This window comes from Humulus lupulus, chromosome 1, assembly GCF_963169125.1.
Source record: "Humulus lupulus chromosome 1, drHumLupu1.1, whole genome shotgun sequence".
Taxonomy (NCBI): domain Eukaryota; kingdom Viridiplantae; phylum Streptophyta; class Magnoliopsida; order Rosales; family Cannabaceae; genus Humulus; species Humulus lupulus.
Window position 1 is genome coordinate 19,514,271 of NC_084793.1, and position 20,125 is coordinate 19,534,395.

The following is a 20,125-nucleotide window of genomic DNA, read 5'->3' on the forward strand; positions in this document are numbered from 1 at the left end:
AAAAAAAAGAGTTTTCCTCAAACTCAAATATTACCTTCTCTAATAGTAAAAAAGTTAACCAAAAATAAGCATTCTCCAGCTGTGACCAAATTACTCCCCTTTCCATATAAATATACATATACATATATTTCATATTATATTTCTTAGTTGGGAGAGGTTGGTGGTGGGACAGAGACCCAACATCTTCATCTAAATCCCATTTGATTAGTTAAGCATTGAAGAAGCTCTCAATACCAATACCAGAGAAATTATCATAGAGTAGATGGATTAGTACAAAGATGTTTAAAGAACCTTACACTAGGCATAATAGATAACACATAATGGCAGTCAGTCTAATTATTACACCAAGAATTCATAAGATGAATTAAAGGGATTTTTATGCAAAATTAAAACTGGGATTTTAAACCCCATTTTCTCAAGACTTCCATTAAGGGGCACTAGGACTTGTGATGATCTTAAAATGAAGGATGTGTTCACATTCTTCTATTCTATCATCTCTGACAAAGTTTTAATAAATCCAAGAGCTTGATTAATCACAATTGGATTGGACTGATTTTAAGATGAATAGAAATGGCTGAAACTATATCTTCTTAAGAAGCATAAAGTTTGCACTAATTCACAAGTGTTAGTGTCAAAGAGAGGGTTACATGAAAAGGGTGCTTTGTAATTAGTAATTACATAAAGCACACTTCATGATAATTTACTTATTATTACAAAATTAGAGAAATTAACTTACATTAGTACCAAAACTCTTTGAAAAGGGTACAAAAGTAAAAAGAAAAAGGAAAAAGCACAGCCCTTGTATGGAATTATTAATTAAGCAGAGGTAAGAAGCAACATAAGATTATAAGCTTTGTATAATTACAATCTAGTTTGCCCTGTCCTGAATCACATCCATTGCCATCTCAGTTGGATCAGTGGCCTGAACTTCATAGTGGACTCCATCTAGAGCTCTTCTCAGCCCAGCTTTAGAAGTTGCATAAAGCATTTTTGCTCTAATCCTTGAAGCTGTTGGAGACCTGAGAATCCAACCAAACCACCATAATATTACTCAACCTTTCAGAATTTGGACTCTTACAAAGATTTTGAGCATAATTTGAGATACCAACATCATAAAATGCAATCTAAAAGCACTACACAATCATGGTTTTCAATAATCTGTAAAAAAAATTAATGCCCAGAAAAGTACCACATGTTGCAGATAACGTGTTTGAAAAAGGTACTGAGAGAAACATACCAGGCAATAAAGAAGATTTTGCTCTTTCGGCAATTGTCGACAGTCACAAAATCGAAGTCAAACACGGCATATCTACAGTCATCGGTAGGCAAAGATGCAGCTAGATCATCGTAGCTCTCGCCGGGACCACCGACCTTATCGACGGTGACGAGCCTTGATTTCTCTTCGATCTTGAACACTATGTACCTGTGTACCTTCTTCCATTTCATCTCCATGAATGAGTTCTTGCACTCATCGGTTACCCACATTCCAGTGGTCGCCTAAGGTTAGAGTATCATCATCATAAACATACAATACAATAAGATCAGCAAAACCCATATCACAGAACACAAAAATTCAAAAGAGAAAAAAATAAAAAATAAATCTTAAAAAGTTACAAGAAAAAAAGAAAAAGGTACCATCTTAAAAGCCATAGCCATGGTTAGTTGTTGCTGTCTTTGTTGAAGTTGAAATTTTGAAGTTTTGGTCTGAATACTTGAGAATGTGGCAATTGGCCTTTATATAAAGATTGAATGATGAAAATGCCACTATTGTTTCATCTATTTACAACTTTACCAAACTAGATCTATGCTGAATTGTGTATATGTATATATTGTATACTATATTAAATTGAGTCCCTTGTACTGCTGTACTATCCAATTCAATGACCAAGTTACCCTCAAATTAGTAAATCTTGTTTGTCTTGAAACTTTAGTCTGGTACCACCTCGGTTTTATCTATTTGTTTCGATTGTAGATAGTGATGTTGAAATGAAATAAGATGTTCATATTCCAAACCCATGTTCTTCATTACAATTTTACACACAAATGATTGTAATGTATATCCGCACAAAGGAAAGGCCCCCACAATCTTTTAAAGCTTTTTACCAATGTCCCTATTCTCAACAAGAACAACTTCTTGCCTAATAAATGAGCTAAAAGCAAAAAATGTCATCTTTACAATGTTACATGAAACTTAGCTGGAACGTGATAGCTTACCATTCTTCTTTAATTTGTTCAATTTTATCATCCATCACCCAATAAATACTCTATTCTCAACCCTAGTTTCTAGAGTATATTATGTCCCACTAGTAGAAATGAGACATAGAATGTTGATTTTAATCTACAACGCGTGTCATAATATTCAAAAATTGACATCTACATAAACAATTAATATCTTGTATTGACATCGAAATGTAAGTTTTTATTAGTAAATTTGATCTATTTTCTTATCTTCGTAAAGTATGGATGGATTTTAAGCCATCTTTACAATCCTAGACTCTAATTAATTGATGTCCATTGTTAGAGATCGTATATAAGTTGTGGTTTGCTAAAGTTGTTACAATTATGTTATTACATATACCTGTTAGTTAAGATATTGCTTAGCCTAACTAAGTGCATTTGTACTCTATAATACACTGATTCATCAATGAGAAATTACACCATTCATTCAACTCTTCTAGTTTCTTAAGATGGTATTAGAGTTTTTCCACTGAGGGTTTCTTTGATTTGTTTTCCGATTTCCAAGTTCATTCTTCTCACTCTATCTCTTCGTCTTTTGTTCTCTATCTTGATTGTCTTCTTCGACAATGGCGACACCTCCGGCAGTTGCTGCGACATCAGTTGATTCTGGTTTGTTTTCTCCAGCCGTCTTCACACACAAGATCTCGGTGAAGCTCGATCAGAATAATTTATTGTTGTGGCGACCTCAAGTTCTTTCGGGGATTAAAGGTCACTAGCTTCAAAAATACATCTCTGATGACTCATCTGCTCTAGAAAAGTATCTCAATAAGGTGACTCAAGTGGCGAAGAAGCTTAATCCTGCCTTTGTTCAGTGTGAGAAACATGATAATCTCCTATATTCATGGCTTTTGTCCCGATAACCGAAGGGATGTTGACGAGAGTTGTTGGATCTGATACTTGTGATAAAGTCTAGAAAGTCCTGGAGGTATATTTTGCAACCCAAACCTTGGCTAAAATTGATCAGTTTACTACACAGCTTTAAAATGTCAAGAAAGGGTTGTTATCTCTTGATGATTATTTGTTGAAAATCAAGGCTCTTGTTGATAGACTTGGATCTATAGGTCACATTGTTTCGGTTAAAGATCATATTGGAGCCATATTCAAGGGTCTTCCACCAAATTACAATACATTCATTGTGTCTGTTAATTCACATACTGATTCATACACAGTTGCCGAAATAGAGTCGTTGTTCTTATCTCAAGAACATTGATTGGAGATTCAAACTCAAGATCTTGATTCTGCTTCTGTCAATGTAGCTTAGAATAGATTTTCTCAAAATGGTGGAGGTAATTTTTCTCATCAATATGGTTCTATTAATAGATCTAACTTCTTCTGCTTTGTCCATTCAAATTCAGCTCGTAGAGGTTTCACTTATTGTTTTGGCCGTGGTTCTTGGAATCCCTATGCCACTGGTGGTAGAGGTGGCTCTCCGAACAACATAAGTGGAGGTGGCATATCACCTAATTTATCAGGAAATACTTCAGGACGCCATATCTCCAACTTTGTGGGAAACAAGGTCATGTCTCATCAAAATGCTACCAACGTTTTAACTTTAAATTTCTAGGAGTGGGTGTTGGCAACTCAGTGATAAACGTACAAAATATACACTTATTTATAACTTTTTCAGATTGATTTGGTTGTTTTTCTCAAGAGAAAGTTTCTATTTAATCTGTTTGGTGAACTTGTGCAATGTGTCGCTATAATTCTGATTAGTACGAGAATTTGGATAAATATCTGTTTTAGTAGTCAAAATTGGTTAATATTTGGAGATGTGGTGTAGGTGATATATCGCCACTTGAGGAATTTCAATTTTTGGCTTAGTAGAAACGACATCAGAAATTGAGTTTTTATCAAGTACATTCGGCAGGCGATATATCGCAGTATTGTAGGCGATATATCGGCACAAGGGTATTTTTGGAAATTTTTATGGAAATTCGTAGGTTTTGGTTTTTTGGAAAAAGAATAAAAAGAAGATTGGAAGAAGGAGGACGGTAGCGTTCTGACGGCAAGAGAAAAGAAACAGAGAAGATTCTACTTTTATTTATTTTCTTTATGCTTTTGAATTTTAAATTGTGTGATGAGGTTTAATATTATGAACTAAATTCTTATTTAGAGTATTTTAATGTAGTCACTGGATATTTTATTCATCTTTAATGCAATTTCTATGATTCTTTGAATTTATGTGTATCTATTGTTCTTATGTTTAATGCTTGTAATTGCTTGGCCATCTTTTGCATGATTATTGGTTTTAATTCAGTATCTGAAAAGTGAGAATTGGAATAGCTTTAGGCAATAGACATAGATTTCAATTTAGAACGAAAGTATCAAATTGGTTTGTGTAGCAATTAGGTTTTTGTTCTTAATGCGGTTTATGTGTAGAATTTATCACAGACATGTAGAGAATTCGCAGGTAAACTGAATATTTTATATCTTGAGAAAGAATAGAATTGTCAATAGTAAACTTGCTATAATCATAGATCAAAGAAACATACTAGTAGTATTATTGTTTGAATAGAATTGAAGGCTGATGAAATTAGAATGCTCTAGTATTTCGCTTATATTAAATTTCGTTAATTAAATTTTGTTTTTCTAGTTTATTGTTCGTTGTTAATTGTCATTAAAGTTTCATTAGTCAAATAGAAATAAAAGTTTGCTATTGGTAATTATTGGATCAATTCCCTGACGGAACGATACTGTATTTCCAATGCTATTACTTGTTTATTCGATTGCGTATACTTGTGCAGTAAAAAAATCGCAACACTTAGACAGCTCAACCAATGTTGCTACTTCATATTCGGTTAATGACATGGCTTGGTACCCTGATTCTGGTGCTACCAGCCATTGCACTTCAAATGCAAATAATTTGATGAAGAAGAGTGAATATTATGGCTCGGATCAAATTCATATGGGTGATGGTAGTGGTCTTTCCATCCAAAATGTTGATAAGTCTATGTTCAAATCTCCTTATTCTTCTAGGAATCTTGTTTTAAAATGTTTTCTTCATGTTTCTCAAATAATCAAGAATCTTATTAGTGTCTCCCAATTTTTGAATTCTACCCCAATTTTTGTCTTGTTAAGGATTAGGTAAAGTTCTGATGGAAGAAACTGTTAAGCAAGGTCTATATGTCTTCCATCCTTCATCCTTGCCTCTTGTACATCCAGCTACACCATTGTCTCCACTGTAGTCAAGCAGTTTTCAGTCTGTCAATAATGCTCAACTGAGCTCTTGTAATAACACTCCATGTACCCCATTTAGTCTGTGGCATAGTAGGTTGGGCCATCCTGCTGCCAAAACAGTCCAAACCATTATGTCAAAATTGTAATGTGTTTCCCAATAATAAAATGTCTCTGATTTTTGTATTTCTTGTTGAAAAGAAAAGATACACAAATTTCCCTTTCCTCTTTCTAATACACAGTATGACCATCCCCTACAACTAATCCATTCAGATTTATGGGGTCCTTCACCTATGGTGTCCTCTAATGGGTACAAGTACTATGTACATTTTATAGACACTTTTTCTAGATATACTTGGGTTTATCTGTTAAAAACAAAATAAGAAGCAATGTAATCTTTTATCAATTTTAAAACACAAGTAGAAAAAAGAGTTTGGTTGCTCTATTAATGTGACAGTCAAAATCCCGTGATCCGCAGGGGGAAAGACTAGGTAAAAGCTGTGCAATCTCACATCGCCTGGGGAAGGTCAAGTGTGATGATTCTAAGACTGTGTAGGTATGGGACTACACAGTTGAAGATAACTTAAATGGATTGATGGGTGCTACCTATGCCAACAAGATGCATCTTCTTTTCGGTAGGCCATCACTTAAGAACTCCAAAGTTAAGCGTGGTTGACCTGGAGTAGTATCATGATGGGTGACCTCTTGGGAAGTTTTCCCAGGAAGTGTGCGAGTGAGGAAAAAACACGCTTGAAAGACTCGTGCTGGTTTGCAGAGTCAGTCGTCATTCCAGAAAGCAACCATAGTGACGCGATGCGTTACAATTAAGGCCTTACAAAGTGATTTGTGGGGGGGGGGAGGGGGTTGGTGAGTACTAGGCCTTATAGTCCTATCTTGAACAAAATGACATCAAACATAGACTGTCTTGCCCAGCCACTCACGAACAAAATGGTTTAGTTGAGCGTAAACATAGGCACTTAATTGAGACTCCACTCACATTGCTTGCCCATGCCTCCCTACCTCTCAAGTTTTGGGATGAAGTTGTTAGAGGTTCTTCTTTCCTCATTAATCGGCTTCCATCCTCAGCTACGATAGTCGTCTTGAGAGGCTTAGCACCATGTCTCCCTCTTCCAAGTTGCTCAAGGATTCTAGCTCTCCCACTGCTAATATGGCCACCAAGTCTGGTTCCTCGTCTTCTCCGTATCGCTCCTCGGGGTCGTGAGTCCTATTCTCATACTCATTTTGATCGTGGTGGTGGTTCCCGACCTCATGCCAAGGGGGACAGAAGCAATAGTACTCGACCCACATGCCAAGTTTGTGGCAAATACGGTCACTCAGCTTCCGCGTGTTACAATCAGTACAATGATGCTTTTATGTGATCCAATCCAAATGGGAATCAAGCTCACACTACAACTCAACACTCTGCCTATGTTGCTTCACCTGAAGTCATTGATTGTGAAGCTTGGTATGCTGACAATGGGGCCAGTAATCACCTCACAGCTGATGTGGCTGGCATACCAAACAATCGTTACTACAAGTGTAAGGAAACTATGGTTATTGGTGATGGTAAAAGACTCTCTATTTCTCATATTTGGACTGGTTTTCTAACTACAAAATCTGATACTCCTCTTCTTCTTAAAGAAATGCTACATGTACCAAAAATAGGAAAAAATCTAATTTGTTTCTCTAAACTTACAGGTGATAATAATGTACTTATTGAGTTTCATGCTGATTGTTGTTTTGTAAAGGACAAGGTAACAAGGAAGATGTTGCTTCAAGGGATACTTAAGGCGGGATTATACCTATTCGACACAGTCCACACCAAGGCAGCCTCCACAGTCTCTAAGTTCAGCAATCCGAGTCGGTCTTCTAGTTGTTTTGATAATGTGTCTTGTATGTCTGAATCTGATGTAAATCGGTCGATGACCAATGTGTCTTTTCTTTCCGAGAATGATGTTTGGCATAGGAGAGTAGGCCATCCATCTACCCGAGTCTTGAAAGTCAAGTTTTGAGTTCCTCAAATGTAAAAATTTCAAGAAATGAGATAGTTCATTTTTGTGATGCTTGTCAACTTGGTAAATCCCATGCACTTCCTTTTCAATCCTCAACCAATAGGTCTTAACATGTCTTAGATCTCATTCACACTGACCTTTGGGGTCCTACACCAGTAATTTCAAACACAAAGTATTGATTCTACATCCATTTTATAGACGATTTCAGCCGATACACATGGATATATCCATTATGAGCAAAATTTGAAGCATTAGGTGCTTTTGTCCAATTCAAAGCCTTGGTAGAAAATCAGTTTGAATGAAAAATCAAAATACTCAGATCTGATTGGGGAGGTGAATACCAGTCTTTTGCCAATCTAGTTGCTGAAAATGGGATCATTTCCCAACACTCTTGCCCACACATTTCAGCTCAAAATGGGAAAGTTGAAAGGAGACATAGACACATTGTGGAAATGGGTCTAAGACTCTTAGCACAAGTTGTTATGCCCTTGAAATTCTAGGTTGATGCATTCCAAACCTCTGTCTACTTGATAAATATACTTCCCACTCCATTTCTTGGCCAAAACTCACCATTCAAAACAATTTTTCACAAAAAATCATATTACTATCTGCTAGGAGTGTTTGGAGTTGCATGTTTTCCTTGCACTAGATCCTACAATGAGCATAAGTTTCAATTTAGAGCCACTAAATGTGTCAATCTGGGTTTCAGTGAGTCATTCAAACACTACAAGTGCTTTAGTTCCACAGGGAAAGTATATATCTCTAGATATGTCACCTTTAATGAGTCAAAATTCTCATGTCAGCAAGGATTCATATATACACAGAAACCAGAAACTCAAACAAATGTTTCCATTTCAAGTTGGTCTCATCTCCCGAATATGCATTTCACGCCTATATCTATTACTCCGACATGCTCCCCTTCCAGCTATAATCCTCCTCAAGTATCGCCTGAAGCAGCATCAACCATGGAAAACTCATCTTTACAAGGTAACAATCAGGTAGAACAAAGTATACATTAAAATTCCAGCCCATCTTCCATTGATATTTCTGACCAATTTGAGTTTAGAGCAGAATCACAGGCCCAACAAGATTTACAAGTTCCACCCGATGCATCTGAAATATCTCAAAAGAGACCAGCTCTCCAACCATCGCATCCTATGAATAAAATTGTCACAAGTAATGTATTTTAATTGTAACAAAGTTCATTATGTATAAAATTTGAGACTAGGAATATATTAGTGACAATTTATGATAACATTGTTTTTTTTAGTTTTTCTTATATTTCATTTATAACTAAAAATGGTATTTAGTAAAAAAAAATTATAGTAAATGACCCAAAATAATGTCATCATGAAGCTAATGTCTTCATTTTTAAAATTGTTGAGAAATGACTATTTTACATTGTTGATTACCTAAATTGTCATTTTCTATAAATTTTTTTTAATTATTTAGGAGTGTAACTTTAATATAGTGGTATATGTATATTAGTTTTGTTCAATTAGTTTTTATTTTAAAGTTATATTGATTTTTTATGGGTTGTTGGTATATTATTTTCCAACTAGTGTATATGTTTTTTGTGATATTGTATATTTTTTTTTTATGATATTTAGTTTCTATCTTATTATACATAATGGTAGTATATAATTTTGTATCATGATATATACATTTTAATGGTAGTATATAATTTTGTTAGCATAGTATATACATTTTTTAGTAATAATTTTGTAAGTTTTGTTGGTATATTATTTTTCAACTCAGTATATGTATTTTGTGGTATAGTATATCATTTAAAAACCCATAAAAAATGAAAAAAAATCAATATAACTTTAAAATAAAAATTAATATACATATACCATAATATTAAAGTATTTAGAATAAAATAGTAATTTGCTAAAAGACATATTTGATAATATGTAATAATAAAAATGTGGTTAGACTATTAACTGCAAAATTAAAAATATGAACATTTACTTAAATTCACATAACATTAAGGATCATTTTGTACCAAACCCTTAAAATATATTGTAAGTTAAAAATGGTGTATTATTTTATTAAAGCAACAACACCATGATTGATAACCTACGTAGCAACTAATGGTATAGTTTATTTTGTAATAATAAATAGATAGCTTATTTTCTTTGATGAATAAGAATATGGAGATATTGACAGGAGGTGACATTAACCCAAAAAATATCCAAAACGGCCTTTAAGCTAGACGACTTTAGAGTTTAAAATAGCATGCATATCCTCCTAAGTCATCGAGTCGACTACCAAAGTATACTAAAATCACGTTTAGATATAATTACGAATTAATTATTATAATTTGTATAGTAAGCATACTATATTACATGAACTATTGAGAACTTAACTACTTGAACGGATAAAGCAGTGGTCCCATCTAGGATCACACACCACAACTCTGTGCTCTTCGAAAAAAGTCTTGGCGTGAAAGCAAAGAAGTAAAAGATAGTGAATTTTTTCACCGTATAAAGAAGGGAAAAAAAGTAAAGTATATTTGCAGCCAAAGTATTTAAATTGTTGTGTTTTTAGCACTTAAGTACTAAAGTTATTTTTTTGGTGGCGAATATACTTTTTGTTTATGTTTTGGTGCAGTTTAGTTCATCTGTTTGTTTCGTCGTTCAGTATGCAACCATGTCGTGAAATTTACTTATAACTTTGTTACTTTCGCCACAAATATCTCTTAAATTTGATACTTTTGCCACAAATATCTCTTTAGTTAGGTACTTTCGCCGTAAATATTTATTTAATTAGATAATTTCGTCTACGTGTTACAATCAAACTTAACGGTGAGAATTGACGGTTGTACTAAACTACACCAAAATATAAATAGAAAGTACTCTCACCGCTAAAATAAATAAATTGGATACTTAAGTACTATAAATATAATAAATTATTTACTTACACAAAACAGATATCCCTAAAGTAAAAAAAAACAAATAAGGATAATTGTGCATCTAACTTTTTGGCATTGTACAAGTCTCATAAAACAAATAGAAATAGACTCTTCTATTATCTTCCGTCCATTTAACTTTAACCTGACATTATTTTAGAAGGTTAAATATGCAAGTAGTCATGACTGTTGTAATGAATATGAGCAGGAGCAATTATCTCTACTTCCGTTCAATTTTTAAACGGTGGCATTATTTTTAAAGGATAATATATGTGAGTATAGCTAACTATCAGTACGAACATAACAACCATCACTGAGATTAACTGAACATAACAGAATTGTCTATTTCTATTGTCTTAAATAATTTCACGAGATTTATGCAACCCCGAAAATAGTTAATAATTCATGGCGCACAAAGCTAAAATAAATAAATATATTAAGAATGAAAAAAAGTGTAATTTTCTTGGTACAAATGAGTCAATGAATGTACCACCGCACCAATCACAAATTGTAAACAGTATCCCTATTAAACCCACTTTGGTTATCGTTCTATTTGTTTATTTTTTTTTATAGTCACCAAATTATTCTCGTTCGTAACTTGGCATCATTATTTCATTCTCGAGTTTTTCCACAAATTTGTCTGAAGAAACAGTTGAAGAGAAAAGGGTCAGCTCAGCATATCCCGACATTCACCAAATAAAAAAAAGAAAGTTGTAAATCAATACCTAATAATAATTTTATATATAAGGAGATTTGGGATAATGGGTGTGATGGGAATAGAGAGTATGTACAAAAGACTAGAATCCAGGAAATGTGTGAGTGAATATGCATTGGACGTGTACGGGGAAACATACCTTCTCATGTGATATGATCCCTTCTCTTCTCAAATCAACTTCATTAGGCCACACTCACACACAACTTGTTTTTCTTTATGTGAACCACAATAATAATAATAATTATATATGTTTTCATAGTTATCTAATGTTCTAAATTCATGTTTGGAAAATAGTATATTAGGTGGGACATAATTGTACTAAGAAATATAAGAAGAAAAAATATTTTAAAAAACGAATGATCATAATTTGTTGGTTGTAATTTTTTTTTTACTATTGATCAGTGGAAGATTCATAAACTTTTTCCACCAAGGACAAAAATTCAATAATTATATTAAGTATAGAAAATAATATATTTACAAAATTAGACACAAGAATATTATACTATAAATAAATACATAAGGACTAAAATATGATTTATATCAACAAAGATCTCCAATATTTTTGAAAAAGCTTCACTTAGGTCTCTAAATTTTATTTTGTATCTGTAGGAGATATATCAACCTGTATTGATTAGAAAAACAATACAACTAGGCAAAGCATATACTGTTAATCTAAATTAGAACACCAGAATCAATGAAATCAAAAATTAAGAGAAATAAAAGGGTCAAACCAGAAAGCAATCGACACAGTGATTTTATACTGGTTCAAGATCAAAGATCAATGTGATCTTTGACTCTACATCCAGTTGAATACTATCCCTTTATTAATCAAGAACTCAGAAGTACAAAATTACAACAGTTAAGAAGTATATCACCAGACAATGAGAGATTCAATGGTGAGTAAACTCATAACTATTCAACAACAACTCATCACCATAACACATCCGTTCATAGTGTTATGCCAGCTCCTTCTCTCCTTCTGTCGTGCATATACTTCTCTTTCTCTCTTTGTAGTTTCTAGTTCTCTTTCTTACTTTCTCTCTCTGTTCTCTTCTTGCTCTGTTTTTCTGTGTGACTTTCTAATGAGCCGAGACCCCTTATATATATGCCTCTCAAAGGAATAGGCAAAAGTCTCTCAAACAAACTTAACTAACTTAAAGTTAAAGACTGTTGGATTTGAATGAATACTAATACCACAGTATCACTTAGGTCTCTGAACTTATTAAATGTGTATCATATAGTTCCTTTCTGTTGGTAAATAATTTTCAAAATGCAAATCGGAAAACAATTTATAACTTAGTGGAGAATGATTTATAAACCAGTTAGTTTTTTTTAAAATAATTGGGTCATAAATTGCTTTCGGTTGCACATTCTGTGAATTATTTTCCAACATAAAAACTTATTTGATGCACATTTATTAAGTTTGGGGACCTAAGTGATACTTTTTAGAAAAATTAGGGACCTCTGATATTAAACCCACTAAAATATTATGTAAAAATGAAATAAATTTTTATAGCAAGGGCATAATAGTAACATTTTTAATTATAATGACCAAAATACTACAAAAAATACTTTTTTTTTTAAATCCAAAGCAATAGTCGCTAGTTATATCTTGAGTACACATTAATGGTTTTTTTTTTTATATTAAGGGAGGGAGATTCGGATTTGCACTTTCTCTTGTGAGGAGAAGTGTAGTACCACTAGACTATATCTTATGAAGATGAAAATTGAATAAAATAAAATAATTTAATTTTTTTATAAAAAAATATATTAACTAATAGGAAGTTGATTAATTCGATTGTTTTATAAATTTTTTATTTTAAAATAACTTTTCTAATTATATAACAAAATCAGATTATATAAATTATACAATCCTAGATTTTTTCCTACTTTTACTCAAGAATGTATGATAGAGATCTAGTTTGATTGATAAAGCTTAGTCGCTACTCGAATTCCCATTCACTTGTTGAAGTACAAGAAAAAGTAGTAGTCAATTTGCAATTGTTAATGTTAATAAATATCATCATATTAATTTATATATATACGCACACATATAAGCATGCATCTAAACGAGTTAGTCACGTTCCTATAATATAAAAAATACATAGATGATATATATAATTTATTAAAGATATTTTATTATATGTTGACTAAATGTACTAAGTGATCATTGGTATAAGATTTCTTCTTCTAAGTTCTAAAAAAGAGCACTACTACATCAAATTTTTTTATCCATGGACATTTTTGTTCACACAAAGGTCTGTGATTTGTAAATCGAAATAAAAAAGCAACACAAGATTTTTGTGATTAACAAATAAAGTCTTGAGTAGAGATGAAGAAGATCTCAATCAAGAAGTATGCTTTAGTAGAATATTATTTATTTATTTATTTGACTGAATTCTAATTTAGTGATTTCATTCTCTTCCATGGTCTATCTTTTTTCTTATATATACTGAATCTGATGAAGTGGTTGACTTTCATGAGGTCAATCTTACTCTTTGTTAATTTATAAAATCATGAAAAGAGAGACTATATATGTATTTGTAGAATTGTATATGAAGAATAAATTGAATTGTCACATCAATTTAATTAATAAAGAACTGTTGAGGTTAATCAAGTGTACATGAAAGTGTGCACTGTTCATTTCAATGCTCTTTCAACTTTTTTTTTCTCTTACTTCTTATAGTCTAATTGTTCCTGTTTCGGTACTTTACCAATTTTGCCTCTTATATTTGTCATTTGCATTGATTGTACCGACGACACATGCTTTCATATCACTACTATCTTTTCGTGTTCAATTTGATTATCTTTACCCAATTCTTTCTTTTTTGCTAATCAACAATTCACCTCTCTCTTGACTCTTAATTATTTTTTAGTTATACTGATTTGATATTTCATGTATTCTGACCAAACAAACATTTTCTCATACACTTCTTGTTCTTAATTCCAAAGGGTTTTTTTTTTACCAAATTCATCTCTGATCCTCGTACTAATTATTATGTCATTCTTTTGATTACCAAGAATACGTGTATTATTAACTTTAAAAGTACATGTTTCGAACTTTCACAAATAGAGTGGATCTTTTTTTGTTTTAGAATTTAAGAAAGAAAATATTTTACACAATCTTTTTCATTGTCTTTTCCCTCACAAGTTTTATTTATATATCCAAACAAAAACCCTACCTACTCAAATTGACAACTCACCTTATTCTTTTCTGCTCAATAAATCTACTTGTTGTGTTCCAGCTTTGACCTCACTGTGTTTCATTAGTGATTCTCCTCAGTGCTCATTAAAGATCAATTAGCATACTTATTAAATATTAGTAATAATAAACTCTATTGAGATGGTAAGGACGAAGGCCTTGAGCTAGTTCTAATATGGTTAACCATCATAATTTTCAGAACATTACTATTTAATATTCTATATGTATAAATAGAGTGACTTTAAAGCACTTAATATATATAAATAAATGTTTGACTATCTAAACTCTTCAAAAATTAAGGTTATTTTTTTAATAGCATCTTTAACACGATATTCTTCCATCACCATCAACTATAGTGATGAGATTAATAGCATATAAATGTATGTCAGTGTATTCAATATAGTGAGAGATTAAAACTTCTATCCATGCATTGGTATAGTGCCCTTTTGTGAATGTGTGTTGGAGTTTAAGCCCTTGGTGAGCTATAATAATGCAAAGTAGGATTCTTTCATTCACTCATTTTTTACATTTTTGTTTTTGAGAAATTGAGAAAATATTAGTTTTAAAGTTCTATTAGTGTGGTATTAATGAAGTTCTATTAGTTTTTGTTTGGTAAGAATAATGGAAATAGGCAAGGGTGGATTAAATACTAGATATGAAAAAGTGGGAAGAGATGATAGATTTGATCTTTATTTATATTTGTTTGAATTGATACAATAGAAAGGTTGGAAAAAAGTAGTCTTTTTTTTATCATTTAAGATAATTAATAATATTAAAAAAATTAGTAAGAAGCCTACAATGCCTCCTTCAATCCACCCTACAAACATAGGGTTAGTTTCTCAACCTAATGCAATATAAGTTCCACTTTGTCTTCATCAACCTATGCAATTTAAGTTCCTCTTTATCTTCTTCAACCCAGTGCGATCCAATTCAAGCTGAATTGTCAGTGATAAAAGAGACTTTGTTTCATGTAGTCAAAATGGGATTTTCAATCTCAATTTTGAAAAATAAGTAGTAATGGAGGTAGCTGTAGTTAATTCTTAGGACCATAGATCTTATCCCAGCTTTATTACTCATAATGTATGCAAACTATTGCGTAATAGTAGTAATCCTGAAATAAAGTAGTCCCCACATTTGGAATCAGGAAAACTCCTACAAGTGTTGCTCCTTTAATAATGGTTGATATCATTACATGAAGATAGTCTTTCTAGTCTTTCCCTTTTCTTTTATTTTATTTTTTTATCAATACATAGTTGATTTTTCTGAAAAGTTGTTAAAAGTTTAATAAGTTGGAATTATCCGCGGGCTCTAATAAAGTTATACCCATACTCTATTCTACCTGCTTAAGATAATATGATAATAGATTGTGCTATAAACATGACCTACCCACTGCCATCCCTATCTATTTCTCTCTCAAAATAATAAAAAAATCATAATCTAGTAATGAAAACTGCCAGCACATTCAGAGAAAAACCAGAATCAAATACCTGTTTTTCTTTTCCTTTTCATCAAGTACGCAATCATTTGGTACAATCCATCTCATTTTATAATAGTCACTACAATATCATTAGGTACAGTCCATGCAAATTCCACACAGTGGATGACATAATAATTGTGTATGAATCTGGCCTTGAAGCATCCTCCCAAGAGATGAAAAAGCATTCTAAGAGATTAAAAGAACTCGTGATCAGTGACATTGTAAGTATGCAAGACCAGAATGAACAAAAAAATGAATCAGTGGTTCGAATGGCGATATAATTGAAGAATTTGAGTTCTGATTTTGAGGCCCTACCTTAAAAGTATTTGCAGAAGAAATATTAAAGGCTTCACTTGTTCTCATTTGGGGGCTCATCTTCCTTCTTTTGCTGAGACTAGCAAACATGGCATGAAAGATATTGTTAGTTGCAAAACTACAAGGCAGTAGTTGCAGGGGAAGGTAATAACAAAGATTCACACCAAAATGGATGCAAATTTTTATGTTTATGACAAGAAACAAAAGTTGAAAGGTCCACTATGATCGCACCTCGGATTGATTTTGCATAGATGCAAGAAGATCTTTGACTGCTGGATCATTCGGGTCAACCCCAGGAAGCTGTGAGAGAAATAAGATTTAATAAGACATTAGGTAAAGTCAACAGATACTGAAAAGTAGAGTCCAATTCAATCAAATAATACTTACATTTGCAAGGATAGATGAGACAAAGGATTGATCCTCCAAAACTTTGCTGGTTTCTGACTGAGTACCTTCTTGCATGGACATTTGAAGAGCTTTATGCAGCAAGATAGTGTCACAAATTAGCACAGACAAAAACACAAGTAGTAATTTTCTGTCATTTGTTCCAAACTTGAATTTCATGCAATGATTAAAAAAAAATCCAAGGCTTTATAGAACTTACCCAAGGCCAAATCCGGATCCTCACCAGTTGCGTCTACCATCTCAGCATCATTTATTACATGACCAGATCCAGAAATGCCCATTGCCATTGCAAGGGCCTGTTCATAAAAAAACATTCTCATTATACCATGTCATATTTTAAGGCCATAAATCCATTAGCAGAACATTCTTATAATTTAGACAATAACAATTGATAGCAAGCAAACATAACAAGAAAACCCACTGAGCTAAATCACAGAAACAGACACATATGACCAGAAAAAAGTTTAACAGATAGCAACCATGTCATCAGTAGTTTTCTTATTCTCTTCAGGAACTGGAGCATTGACTTGATCTTCCATAGTTTCATCTTCTGCTTTGGATGATGATTCCTCTCCTTTTTCTTGCCTTGCAGCTTCATCAGCAGCCCTTTTTGCAGCAGCCCTTTTTGCAGCAGCCTCTTGCCTTGCCCTTTCTTCTTCCATAGAAACTCTGAGGGCCAGAGCCAGCTCAGGTTCTAGATTGGGATCTACACCGAATTCAAAACCAGAAGCACCACCAGCTACTGCAGCGGCAGCTGCTGCAAAGCCACTTCCTCCATCTCCATCCCCAGTGAATACAGGTGTACTGTCAAAGATGAAAATATAAGATGATTGAAGAGCAACTATTTCAAGTCGAAACTTCCTATAAAGAAAAAAAAAATTCACACCTAATAAGCACATCTGAGAGAGCATTTGCACCGGGAGAAACGTGAACTATATGACTCGTTTCATTATTATTAACAGCAGAAAGGAGGGCCTCCAACTTCTCTGGCTTCCCTTCATCTTCTTCACCAAAATCAACAATATCAAGAGCAACACTATTCTTTTTTAGTTTCTTCCCAATCATCTCCAGTACCTTCTTGTCATACTTAACAGGACTAAGCACAAATCAAGAAAAATTTAGTCAAATGTTGAGAAAAAGGAAGACAGGAAGAAAATGAAAAACATGCCCTTTGATCTTCCAGCACAGCTGCAGATTAAGGGCGAGAGAGAGAGAGCCAAGCTGATATAATCTACCTTCCAGCAAAAACTATAATCCTTTGTTGCTGATTTTTGTTTTGGCGATGTTTAAGGGCCAACTGAGCTATCTGGATTCCAGCAGCTATGTTCATCTCCCCACCCACCTCAAGACCTATATAAATCTAATTAGAAAGATGGGACAAAAATACAATAGAGTTTGATGATTACAGCATGGAAGAGAAGAAGGAAACGATTCAATACTTGTATGGAATACTCGTTTACCATTTTCCGTTAAGATCATTATGGGAAACAGAATTGGTTTAAACAAAAGTACAACCATTTCCCATTTTATTTAACGTTTATTTTTTACATGGAATTCCATTGTGTTCCTTTTAATCTTTTATAGTTGAAATTGAATATGCAGATACATCATTAGATATGTGTTTCACCAGTCCAGGCTCCCGGCATTTACATGAGAAAATATTCCTTACTAGCTTATTGTTTAAGACAAATTTCCCCAGCACAACTTTGATACTGCTCCTCATACATTCGGGAAAAATGAACTAAACCATGGATATAACATTCCTGAGAAAATTTCTCCAAGTGAAAAACATTGACACCCTTATTAAACAAGTTCCAATCTTATCACCATTCCACTAAATTGATTCATTCCCAGTTCTTAAATTGGTCCCTAATTTCATTGTCACATCCTATAATACAAAACCGAGCATTCATTCATAAGGGGGGAAATGACAGAATACAAGTACAAAATCACTAAAAACAATACCATGCATGCAAGCCAAAATCTTGCCGAGATCACTAGTGGGAGTGGCCAATACGCGAACCCCTTTTCCCGCCATTGTCAAAATTCCCACAGTATTCTCCGGATTTGACTACTCAAGTTCAACAATTCAAAGAAAAAGCCAAATGTGAGATAGATATTAAATAATACCCAAAAGAAAAGAAAATTGAGTTTAAATGGCGAATTAAACCTGGGTTTTGGCACCACAAATGAGATTAACAGCATCGGTTTGGGCTTGGAATCGAGAAGGAGAAAAATCACCGTTTCGCATCCACTCTGAATTGTCGATGCAAATCATAGTCGCCTGTCATACATCAGCCAAAATGAAAAGCCCTAATGATATAGCGATCAAATCTGAAACCAATATGAATCATAGTTAAAAGAAGAAGAACTTAAAGACTGGATTTTCAGAAGATAACCTCGAGAACCATGGTTGCTTGGAGAATGGAGAATCGGTTCACAGACGCGGAGCTTGAAACAGAAATTTTAAACAAGGTAAAGCTCTTGAAAATATATTTTTATTTTAAATTTAAATAAATTGAAAGAAAATCATTTATATATTTATTTTAATTAAGATAATTATCTAATCTAATATTAATTGTCTTGCACGAAGAGATTATCACAAAAATTTGCATCCTAATACATAATATTTAAAGGGCTTATATATTTATATTAAGGTTTCTATCCTGTGTTTTTTCTCATTATCTGTTTGGACCATGTATTTTGATAAATTACTTTTTGGACTCTATGTTTTGTAAAATAGTTAAAATAGAACCCTAAACTCAATTTTGATAAATAAAAAATTGAATATAACAACACAGTTTTTAAGCAGAATGATTTTATTTTTGTTATGAATTGTTAGTTTGGCAAATTATTTGTGATTTTAGTTAAGAAAACATTGACCAAAATCAGGTTTAGGGTTCTATTTTAACCATTTTATAAAAAATTGGATTCAAAAAGTAATTTGTCAAAACACAGGGTCTAAACAAATAATGAGAAAAAATACGGGGTCCAAAAAGGTATAAACCCTTATATTAATTGTCTTATTAATTTTTTGTACCAAGTATTTTGATAAATTCCTAAATTTTATAAAATAGTTTAAATAAACCCATAAATCTAATTTTAATAAAGAAAAATTAAATATGACAACACACTAGCTAGACAAAATAATTGTGCTTTTGTTCATAATTGTTAGTTTTGTGAAAATTTTATGATTTTAGTTTAAAAAACTGACTAAAATTAGATTTAGAAGTTTATTTGAACTATTTTATAAAATACAATGTTCAAATAATTTGTCAAAATACATAGTAAAAAAATAATTATAATAATAACAATATTTAAAAAAAAATGAAAATGAGCTGCAATTTAATTCTTAAAAATGACAAATAGGTTAGACGATATTCAAATAGCCCTTGTAATGCCCTGGATAGCCAGGATCGCTACACTGTGTACTTATAAAGTGCAAGACCTGCTAATCAAGTTATCAATTTAAAAATGTGTCATTAGTTTAAGTGTTCTAGGATTAAAAGACATTTTGCTCTCAAAAGATGCGTTTTATAAGTTATAAACAGTTTACAATAAGGATCCCCAAAAGATCAGTGTTCAAAAGTTGGTTTACAAAATCCAACAGTTAAAAGTAAATATTAGCCATACTAAGGCAAAATACAAGGTTCTGGTCCTCTCGTCCCTGTAGTCT

The 20,125-nt window shown here is 32.6% G+C and overlaps 2 protein-coding genes across 3 annotated transcripts; both read right to left on the reverse strand.

The window, feature by feature from the left end:
• Positions 1–689: 689 nt before the first annotated feature.
• On the reverse strand, positions 690–1,890 carry LOC133788449 (actin-depolymerizing factor 5-like). Its single transcript, XM_062225934.1, has 3 exons — positions 1,636–1,890; positions 1,238–1,497; positions 690–1,019 (listed from the first exon to the last, which is right to left on the reverse strand). The coding sequence occupies exons 1-3, from the start codon at positions 1,654–1,656 to the stop codon at positions 869–871; spliced, it is 432 nt and encodes a 143-aa protein (XP_062081918.1). The 5' UTR covers positions 1,657–1,890; the 3' UTR covers positions 690–868.
• A 13,838-nt stretch (positions 1,891–15,728) lies between these two features.
• On the reverse strand, positions 15,729–18,936 carry LOC133788456 (26S proteasome non-ATPase regulatory subunit 4 homolog). Of its 2 annotated transcripts, none has more exons than XM_062225947.1 (11): positions 18,849–18,936; positions 18,620–18,733; positions 18,415–18,520; positions 17,685–17,799; positions 17,336–17,545; positions 16,929–17,253; positions 16,649–16,745; positions 16,432–16,520; positions 16,276–16,344; positions 16,045–16,123; positions 15,729–15,915 (listed from the first exon to the last, which is right to left on the reverse strand). In XM_062225947.1, exons 1-10 carry the CDS (start codon positions 18,858–18,860, stop codon positions 16,079–16,081), a joined length of 1,182 nt encoding a protein of 393 aa, XP_062081931.1. In that variant the 5' UTR covers positions 18,861–18,936; the 3' UTR covers positions 15,729–15,915; positions 16,045–16,078. The 2 variants fall into 2 exon arrangements, with proteins under 2 accessions (XP_062081931.1, XP_062081938.1); XM_062225954.1 differs by having other exon boundaries at positions 16,045–16,117; positions 18,849–18,922.
• Positions 18,937–20,125: the final 1,189 nt, after the last annotated feature.

Excerpts from the sequence above, each read along its gene's own strand:
- LOC133788449 (XM_062225934.1), bottom strand. The coding sequence starts at position 1,656 with ATGGCTATGGCTTTTAAGATG. Across the intron at positions 1,498-1,635 it reads TGGCTATGGCTTTTAAGATG|GCGACCACTGGAATGTGGGT; the intron begins GTACCTTTTTCT and ends CTCTAACCTTAG. Across the intron at positions 1,020-1,237 it reads AAAATCTTCTTTATTGCCTG|GTCTCCAACAGCTTCAAGGA; the intron begins GTATGTTTCTCT and ends TTGGATTCTCAG.
- LOC133788456 (XM_062225947.1), bottom strand. Across the intron at positions 18,521-18,619 it reads TTTGTGGTGCCAAAACCCAG|TCAAATCCGGAGAATACTGT; the intron begins GTTTAATTCGCC and ends GAACTTGAGTAG. Across the intron at positions 16,345-16,431 it reads TCTCATCTATCCTTGCAAAT|CTTCCTGGGGTTGACCCGAA; the intron begins GTAAGTATTATT and ends TTTCTCTCACAG.